At 36.8% G+C, this 10,663-nt stretch overlaps 1 protein-coding gene across 1 annotated transcript in view; it reads right to left on the reverse strand.

Moving 5' to 3' along the window:
* The window catches only part of LOC107657213 (B-cell linker protein-like), a 14,760-nt gene extending 8,439 nt beyond the window's left edge, over positions 1–6,321 (reverse strand). Inside the window, exons 1-5 of the mRNA XM_016445237.1 lie at positions 6,243–6,321; positions 5,080–5,111; positions 4,950–4,984; positions 1,281–1,318; positions 680–773 (exon numbers count right to left, since the gene is read on the reverse strand). Of these exons, the coding sequence (XP_016300723.1) occupies positions 680–773; positions 1,281–1,318; positions 4,950–4,984; positions 5,080–5,111; positions 6,243–6,245 (202 nt within the window). The 5' untranslated portion in view covers positions 6,246–6,321. The remainder of the gene's footprint in view (positions 1–679; positions 774–1,280; positions 1,319–4,949; positions 4,985–5,079; positions 5,112–6,242) is intronic.
* Between the last annotated feature and the right edge of the window lie 4,342 nt (positions 6,322–10,663).

Genomic DNA, 10,663 nt, shown 5'->3' on the forward strand with positions numbered 1-10,663 from the left:
AACACCGCCCAAATGTTCACGCAAAGAAAGAAGGCGTAACTTTTATTCTCGCTGTAGTATTGTTGCTGCCGCCGCTGCTAAGTCGTAAAAACGCTGTGTTTCGTTGTGAAAGCGAAACTACTTTGTTTGGTCTTCCAAAAGAGGACGATATCTGCTTCGTCATGCCTGGAGCTGATCCGTGCTGGTCGCTGAGGAAATACATCAACTTTGCGCTGTGGATCGCCAGATCGGCTTTCACCGTGGACGAAGCGGAGTCCAGCCCGGAGTCGTCACATGTGGTTGCCGCAAGACCGCCAGATGCTCCTTCGTCGAATCCGCCGGCCGCGCTGTTTTCAAGCCCACCGGCCATTTCTCACTCAAGCCCGCTGTGTGTTTCGTTGTGAAAGCGAAACTACTTTGTTTGGCCTTCCAAAAGAGGACACGACTACAAATCAGTGGTTAAGTTGTATTTACAACACTGTTCCAGAACAGTTTAACCCAAATATACAAAATAATGTTCTTTTTAGCAGCATCATATGACCCCTTTAATTCCTATAACATATTAGTGAAAAATATAAAACTAATTACATGTAAATAGTTTTTCCCTGGTAAAATATTTTCTTACATCCCACGCAAAGATAACCAATCCATTTGTGATAGATATTTAGATAGATAGATAGATAGATAGATAGATAGATACCCAGGTAAACATTCTCCTCTACTTGGTGCGGTTGTGCTTTAATGGTGGGACGTTCACATGGTGGAGCTTCATATGTATCACAATCTTCCTCGTCCTAAAAATGTACAGATTAATGTACACAAAATGGTCAGGATTGTTCAGATGTGTTAAAAGATGTCAAATAATGAAATATAACAGCTCATATGCTTCAATAATTAGGTCACGAGAGGTAAACAGTTATACTGAATGATGATGATGGCCTTATGGTATATTAATTACCAGTTCAGATTAGCCATATAAGGGGCAAGGGAAACATCTCTTTCCATTGACGCCCATTCAAAATGTGGGGTGCCAACAATTCGTATGAGTGGTTCTGGGAATGGGATCATGTAATTGGGTGATGTGGGATTGATTTTCTTATACTAATAAACTGTTGACATCACAGCTCTCAGAGAAGACTGATGGACAATAGATGCTCATCAAGATGACACAAATCAGCTGCTATCTATTAGTATGGTAAGGAAGTGATACCTCCTGGAGACACAACAGGAAATATGAATGTTCCCACACCTTTTAACCTTGTCTGTGTATTTTAAACAAGTGATATTTGCTCAATACTTACAAATTCGCCTTCTGGCCAGCCATATCCAGAGCTGTTATCTGCGAAGTATTGAAGAGTTGTAATGAGATCACACTAAATATGAAACAAATGTAAAAAAAAAAAAAATAATAATTCTACAGCTCAATACAATATTGCATTTAATTCTGACTTTAATATGTCTTTTTTTGTGTTTTATTACAGTCGATAAACCAATTTTTGGAAAACATACCACCGGCGCAAGAACCTCAATGTTTAAAGGGATAGTTCGCCTTCAGTTGCTGGTCCCCATTGATTTCCATAGTATAGGAAAAAAAAAAACACTATGCAAGTCAATAGGGACCGGGACGTGAAGGTGAACTATCCCTTTAACATATCACATTAATGGTGACAACTAAAAAATCACAAAAAAACAAAACAAAACAAAAAAGCCTGCGTTCAAGATAAACGCAGAAAATAAGTCATAAAAAAGCAGAATGGTTGATTTTTGATTATTAATGTCTTTGGTGCTCTCGCTGTTTTACTGTTCAAAGCACTTTGGGATGACAGAATGCGAGAGAATGTGACGATGCCAAAAATGCGCGCGCGCTGCATGAAGGCGCCAAAACACCAGCGCCATATTTGATAGTGATCGGTCATTCTTGAACGAATCTTTAATATGACTCGGGATCGACGAGTTGCCTCAGAGAGTGATTTGTTCATTTTGTGTTAACCGCACATGTGCAATATCCTATAGTTTCTGCACGGGAAACAGAAATTATTATATCTTTTTATTTCTTACAATTTATAAATTTGCGAATTTCTGTGATGGTTCTTTTCCAAACATTGAATGTGGTAATGAAGAGTTGGTTAATGCTTTAAACTTTATCCGTATGATGGGTAAAATCACTTTGATATTTCCTAAACATAACACAACATTACAGGATACTGATCTGGGAAGCAGTCACGTGACAAAAGAATGAACGACTCGGACCCGAAGACTCGAGAGGTGAACCAATCATTTCTGTTTCCGGTACAGACTGCTTAGTTTTGACTTATTCTAAATGTGATCAATGTTCGCGTAAGTAGATGTGCTGAGGAATTTGGATATTAACATGTAGCATTTAAATTATATTCTGCTGAAATGAACGAAACGACTTGAAAAAAAGATGCGTTTATTTTGCTGAACGAGATTCAAAGATCCGAGTCAGTAAAATGATCCGAACTTCACATCACTAACTCTTTGCTGGCACAGCAAATTATTAATACATTAATAAAAGCCCATCGTCCTGCAATTGAGTCCTCGCTTCATCCCTCATCAGAACCATGACACTGTTGTATTTCCTCTACTGTTTTTTTTTATTTGCATCTTTGTTTTTATTTTAAATAACAAAGGTAAAATAACAAAAAGAGCTTTATTGTGATTATTACTATAGTAATTATTATTAATTAAAGAATTGGAGGAAAAGATGCATTGTGATGCATCATAATTATAATCAAATCAAATCGTGAGGCAGCTGAAGATTCACATATATGTGAATTGGCCATAAGGGCTTTTTTACTTGATTTTTACTTGCCCTGCCACAAAAAAATAAAATAGTTTTGTTATCATTGTTTTTGTTACCAAAATGATAGATATCAGTTCAATTTTACAATTCTCGATTCCAACTGAAGACAAGTGAACAGTCAGTAAATACGAACAAATGAACGAAAGATAAGCAATAGCACAAATAAATAAATAGGACAAAGATAAAAATGAAACAATGCTTTAGGTTTTTGAGTTTGTACATGTTCAGGTACAGAAATGGAATAATCAAATGTAAAATAACTTTGCATACTTTTGTAGGCCTATGTGTTTTTCAGTTCAAGCGCAAATACAACTTTGATTGTCAACACTAAAAAAGCACTGTTTTCATTCGTTAATATTAGCCTATTGCATTAGCTGTCAAGAATAACTACCATGATTAACAATATTTTACATCTTTTGGTTAATATTAATAAATTATTTCAATATTACTAAGGTATCTGTAACAGATCGGCCAGGCTCCGCCACCACCCAATCACAACGATCCCTCTCACCTGAGTTCTGAGCACCTGCACCTGTCACCAATCAAGCACCTCATTACCAGCCTGCATAAAAGCACACACCTCAGACACCCTCACTGTCCGGTCTCGTATACACATAGAGGACTCAGTGACTTTGCTACTGATTTCCTTTGAATACTTCTTGCATTACTTACCTCCTGTGTTCCTCCTAGTGTCTCCTCGTCTCCAAGTGTCTCCTGTATCTCCTAGTTCCCGGATCGCTGAGGTGTGTGCTTCCCCCATATACCTTCCAGCCTCAATCAAGCCAAAGACTCGGATTACTCCACTCTACATATCCTTTAATAAACTGTGTTGTATATAAACTAACCTGTTGTGTCAGACCTCTTCCGTAACAGTAACAAGGTTAACCAGTGATTTAAAAAATTGCATGTGTAGAGTGAGATTTGTAAAAACGTAAATGAACTGTTACAAAGATCCACAAGCAGTAAATCAAAGTGCACAGAACGGTTTGTTAGGTGAACATTTACCTTCACTAATGTACCTTCCTACTCTGTTCTTTAATGTCAGTTCATAATGCATTTAACCAACATTAACACGTACAGTTTAATGCTACATGTTTTTATATAGATATGTGTAAAATATGTCAGACTATGACCCTGCTCACAGCCTCATTTTCATCCGCGTTAAATTCAATATAGCATCTAATTTGACTAACCTGCCTTTTAAAAGGGTCTGTATATATAGGCTAGTTATTTTTATATGTGTATTTGTTTATTTTTAATACACTTGAGGTGTTGCTTATAGGCCCTATATAGTATTTATTTACATTTTATCTATTCATATTTTTTCCACATTGATGTAGCTGCTTTTCACCGCTGTTTTAACTTGTTTTCGCTTTTGTATATAGTTCTGCCAAACATGCATTATTATTCTTATTTGTGACCCTGGACCACAAAACCAGTCATAAGGCTACATTTTTCGAAATTGAGATTTATACATCATCTGAAAGCTGAATAAATAAGCTTTCCATTAATGTATGGTTTGTCAGGTTTATAGGTCAATATTTGGCCGAGATACAAATATTTGAAAATCTGGAATCTGAGGGTGCAAAAAAATCTAAATACTGAGAAAATGCCTTTAAAGTTGTCCAAATGAAGTTCTTAGCAATGCATATTACTAATCAAAAATTAAGTTTTAATATATTTACAGTAGGACATTTACAAAATATCTTCATGGAACATGATCTTTACTTATCCTAATGATTTTTGGCATAAAAGAAAAATTTATAATTTTGCCCCATACAATGTATTGTTGGCTATTGCTACAAATATACCCCAGCGACTTAAGACTGCTTTTGTGCTCCAGGGTCACATCTGTGCATTATTCTTATATGTATTTAATGAGTTCGTTTGCCCATATAATATTAAGGAAATTGTGTGTAAACTTATTTGGCTTGCTGTCCACTGATCAGGGGCTCGATGAAGCAGCTTCAACTCGAGCTTTGATATACAAAATTATTAAAATGATAAATACCATGCCACAAATGACCCCCTTATACCTTTATTTTAATCTAAAATCTTAAAGTTGCTGGTAAAGTACGTGAATATTTTGTTCTATAGACGTTTTTATCTTATGTTTTTACACAGGTATGGCTTGTCATGAAAGCACCTGTTCTCCTGGGTGGAGCTGGTGGTCCGCTATGTCTGTACAAATGAAAAATAACAGGTAAATTAGACAGTTATGCAAGGTGTACAGGCGAAAAATGTAACGTTTGATGAAAAAAGACTTTAGTACTTACAGTACAGATGTTTTCAACTTCCCAAAGAAACTCTAAAAATAAAGAAGCAATACAGTGCGTGACCAAAACTCTCAGGCTCAAAGTCTAACAAGAACAATATTGATCTTTGCTAGCTGGTTTTGTTAAACACTTCCCGGATATTCAAAGATTATGTAAATATATATATATGGATGGAGAGTGTAGAAATGCTACACAGCGATGGAACATTTTACTTCATGTGTAATATTATAAATATAAATTATATCTCATTCGTCGACACTCATAATCACACGACTGCTTATCTTGGTTAGAAACACACATAGATGAATACTGTAGGTTATTAATTTCTCTTCTGTTCGTACACATACTTCAGAGGAAAACAGCAGATGACTTTAAACATTTAACGGATAAAAGCAATGTTTGTACTTTAGGGGTATACAAACATGTTTAGTAATGTTTTGACCAAAAGTGAAAGCATACCCTGTTGAAAAAAACAGCATATGCTGGTTAGGTATGTTTTGATACTGGGATGCTGGTTTAAACTGGTCCTTTGCTGGTTTATACTGGTCCTTTGCTGGTTTAAGCTGGTCCTTTGCTGGTTTAAGGTGGTCCTTTGCTGGTTTATGCTGGTCCTTTTCTGGTTTAAGCTGGGCGTCAAAACATACCTAACCAGCATATGCTGGTTTTTTTAACAGGGTAGATATCAGTAGTTTCAGAGATTAAGTGCCATCTTGAAAACAAAAATAGAAAATAAGTGTATATTCACAGCACAAAACATAATAGTGTCGTAACTGGGATGACTAGATAAGAGGAAGCTGAAACGGTGCAATTTTCCGGTTTTGATCAGATAGGTGCTTCAGTTGCATCAGAACAATGTGGCGTTTTATTCACTGCGAATGAGGAGCTGAAACATTACCGTGTTAAAGTAGAAAAAGCAGAAATTTAAATGTAGAAGTTACCTAACCTTTCTGAAAAGTATATGACGCATACAGTATCTGACATCAATTCCAGGTAATAAATGACACTAGATGTTGCCACCCCAAATTATGATTACATTGATGTTCACATATAAAACAGTGTTCGTAGCATCTGAAACCTGCTCAAACACCAATCACGTTAATTTCTTCTTCATCTGTATTCCTGAATGTCTAACATGCAACTAAATAGAAATAATTGTACTTTACCATGATGCACGAGGCGTTCAGTTCATCAGGAAGCTCTCTGCAGTGAGGTTTGGATGCAAATCTCCCAGAACTTTGTATATGAGGTCAGTAAGTAGCGTGCTGGAGGTATATGTGTGTGTTTGAGTATTTGCATAGCAGGTGGATGATTTAGCAGGTAGCTGATTATCCCTGTTAATAACAGAAAGACCTTTGACTGGCTCGGAGTTCACTGAAGCACTTTGTTCTCTCTCTCGTTCGATGTTTAGAGGCATCTGACCACAGACAGCGAGGTGGAAGAAAGAAGAACTGCTATCAAGCCTTTCAGAGGAACAGAGTTTGATGACACGAGACAGAACAGCACAACAGACGTCTGTGAATGTCTCCAAGCCCTTTCTGAGCTCAACCTGTTGATGGCAGTGTGAACACACAAGATCTACCAACATTCATACACACATCTGAACCATTAATTGGTCCAGTTTGTAAAGGCGACACATTATTTTAATACAGAAACCAGCAGCTTCTCTTTGATAATACTTGGTGAAACTGTAGCTATTGGATTGTTGGTTTTGATTTTGATGGAGCAAGTAAAACAAGATGTTTTGCTTACAAACATACTGTAAATATTTACTTGCTTTATCACCGTCTGAAAACATATCTGATCAAAATTCTTTCCAACATTTTGCTAAGCCAGCGTGAGCAATTCCCTATTATCTGGAAAGTGGTATGACCAAACATATTTGAAGATTTAAGCATTTTACTCACCCTGTGATGGAGAGAGGCCCATGGAATACTTGGTAACTACATTTAGGTTAAAAAAAACTTTTTTTTGCTGTTCAAAGTGATTTTTGTATGTTCAAGGACTCTTGTGCCGGAACAATTAAAGACAAATCTACAAAATAAATAAAGAAATAAAATATTACACATGTGTTTGTGCTTCAGGAGGTTATAATATGAGGTTATAATGTTAGCATGATGTTAGCTCTAAGTGGGGTAATTTGAGCCACATGTCCTGGGGTAAGGTGAGCCAGTGTTTCCCCCCTTCTTATGATTATAAAGTATTATTTTAATGCAATTCTATATTTCAGTCATTTTACACCAAACATGATTTTGATTTAGAATTTTTCAATTTGAACTTTTTGTTCTGACATTTTTAAATAATTTAAAAAACGCCTTCAGAGTTTTGAACTGTATCTTTAAATAAAACTTTTAAGAAGTCATCCCTCCATCCATTCTATGTCTTTATTAGGGTCGTGGGGAGCTGGATCCTAACCCAGGGTCTTGAGCCACAGGAACTCCCTGCATGGATGGCCAGTCCATCACAAGGCTCACACATAGATTTTAAGAAGTCATTTTTATTGAATTTCTCTTCCTTTGATATAGCACGAGGTGAAAATGTTCAGCATAATCAGTGGCACAATTTAACTCCATGTGGCTCAATTTACCCCTCACTGGGGGCAAGTTGAGCCAAGAGACCACTTTTTTTGGAAAGCCATATTTTGAAAGCAGTTTATTTTAGATCCAAAGTGATTATTCCCAAGGATGCACCACATCCAAATGTATGTAGATATTTAAGTTGGACCCATTGCTGTCATGTGCTTGCTTTAAACAAGGCATAAGTAAAAACCGGCTTAACTCACCCTGCTCTCCCCTAAATTATTAAGTCTTACATATTTGAAATACATAAATGGACATAAATGTTTATTCATACTCATGTAATATCAAATAATATTTTTGTATGAATCCCATTTTTGTCTGAAAAGGTCAGTTTCGTATAAACTAGTGTTAAGAGTTTGGGGATGCTAAGAGATTTATTGATTTTGAAAGCAGTCTCTAATGCTCACCAAGGCTGTATTTATTTGATCGAAATACAGTAAAAATAGTGAAATATTATTACAATATAAAATAGCTGTGTTCTATGTGAACATATAGTAAAATGTAATTTATTCCTGTGATCAAAGCTATATTTTCAGCATCATTACTCCAGTCTTCAGTGTCACATGATCTTCAGAAATCATTCTAATATGCTGATTTGATACTTATTATCAATGCTGAAAACAGCTGTGCTGCTTCATATTTCTGTGGAAACCATGATACACTCAGGATTTTGAACAGAAAGTTAAAAAACAGCATTTATTTAAAATAGAGATCTTTTGTAACATTATAAATGTCTTAATCACTTTTAATCAATTTAATACATCCTTGATGAATAATAGTATTACATTTTTTTTCTAACAGACAATCTTACTGACCACAAACTTGGGCTTGGAGAATAGCATGCAAGTTGTAAGTACTATTTTCAAGTTATTTTATAATGCTTTACTCCAATTTTAGAGCTCAACACTTTCATTATATGAAAAGGAGCAACCAGGATATCCTTAAATTCACCTTTTATGCGCCAGTCAAGAATTTGTACGGGTTTGGCACAACATGAGGGCGAGTACATGATTACATGGCTTGAAATAAGAACTAGAAAGCCAAATAAGGCATTTATTTATTATTCGGGTTTGTTATTTTTAATAGTAACATGTATATACGTCTAATGCAGGTGTGTAGGACACTGTCAATGAAATAGAAAGACAGTCCTGCACACTGTCACAGCCTGGAAATCTTCACCAGACACTTGGATATTTTAATAACATCATAAAAGAAACCAGTATTTCAGGATAAACTGAGAGATCTGTGATCAGTCACGCACATTAACTGAGAAGAGATGTTTTTGTTTTATCTGTTACTGACATCTGTGTGTGTCGGTGGAGGGCTGGACTCTGGAAACAGTCCGGAGCACAAAAATGAGAAGGTGCAAGTCAGAAGATCACAGATCACACACTGAACCTGTAGGATGGCTCCCGCGGTTTTACTCATCGGCTGTCTGCTCGCCACAATCAGCTGCTTGACCACAGGTAACATTCACATCAGCTGCGCTGTTACAGTATGTATGTCAGATTTTGATACAGTTTTCATTAGAGAATTAGTTCCACTCATTTGAGTCTCATTGAGAGATTTTGAGAAGCGCCATCTGGAGTGATTAAAATTCATTGCTAAAGAAGTTTCAGAATAAATACATTGCAGTCAAAATGTAAATGCTTCAGATTCTCTGTTCATAAATATTTTTTCTTTCATTCCACAGCTCAAACTATGACATCAAGTAATGCTGTTACTGCATCACCAACTGCAACGAACGCAGCCAGTGCAACTACCATTTTGTCCAATGGGGCTAACACATCACCTAGCACCACCATGTTGCCCAGCGCAACCAGTACGGCACCCAACACAGCTACCATGTCACCCAACACAGCCACCATGCCGCCTAATGCAACTACCACATCACCGATTGCAACTACAACGAATGCAGCAACTCCTCAGGCTCCATCGTGTGAGTGTTTCTTGTTTGTTCTTGTGATTAATTCACTGTGGCATATCCTGTATTATTTGGTGATTGTTTTTTTTAAGTAGTCTGTTCCTGATTTAATCGTTTCATGCATTGAAATCAGTTTAATCAATATTGTATTTATTGCAAGATGAATCCTGGGTCCTCTTAAATACAACGTACATGGTATGTGTCACTTCCTCCATAGATTTCACTACCCCAACCGCACCTCCTCCCTTCAACTCCACAACAGCTCCACCCTTCATCTCCACTACAGCTCCAACCAAAGGTAATTTACTAGTGCATGTGTGAAGGATCTAGCCAGGAGTTCATCTTTCTGGAAGTAAATAAACTTTATTTTAGTATGTATATATATTTAGATAGCCAAGACAACATGGGTGTGTGTGTGTGTGTGTGTGTGTGTGTGTGTGTGTGTTTTGCCACCGCAACATGAACTCTAACTAATGCAATGAGTTTGGGTATAGATTATATACGCCTTTGACCAATGGCAGACTGGGTTGTTCGAGAAACCAGTTTGAAAACAGTTGTTAATTTTGTACGTGAGGCTTGTGGTTCACAATTTAATACTGAACAACTAGTACTAACCCTAATCTCAATGTGTGTGTGTATACATAATGCAGTGTATTTGAACTTACTGAGTGCTGTGATGTTTGGGTATTTCACAGATGTTCTGACGTTACTCACTAATCTGGAGGTGGAGGTTTTGGCCGAGAAGTCGTCCACTGAAGAAGAGCGTCAGGCTGCACTGCTTCAGGTGAGAGGAGCGTTTCTGACTGTTTGACTGCGTCCAGTTCACATACTTGCACTACATGCTAAATGTACTTTGCTGGTGATGGGAAACTACACAGTTTTAAGTATTTGTCAATATTTGTCAAACTATAAAACAAAGCATTAACATCTAGCAAAATTCATGAAACTTCAGCCTCACAGTCGTTCTACAGTCGAGACAGGTGTGGCGTCACGTCTCTTTTAGGCCCCAAAGTGATTCTATTGGCTGAATTAGAATTCTGTGTCTGATTAGAAATCCTCCATTATTGCTTGTTTTTTGTTCTGA

The sequence above is a fragment of the Sinocyclocheilus anshuiensis genome, unplaced genomic scaffold (genome assembly GCF_001515605.1).
Source record: "Sinocyclocheilus anshuiensis isolate Anshui unplaced genomic scaffold, SAMN03320099.WGS_v1.1 scaffold3011, whole genome shotgun sequence".
Taxonomy (NCBI): Eukaryota; Metazoa; Chordata; class Actinopteri; order Cypriniformes; family Cyprinidae; genus Sinocyclocheilus; species Sinocyclocheilus anshuiensis.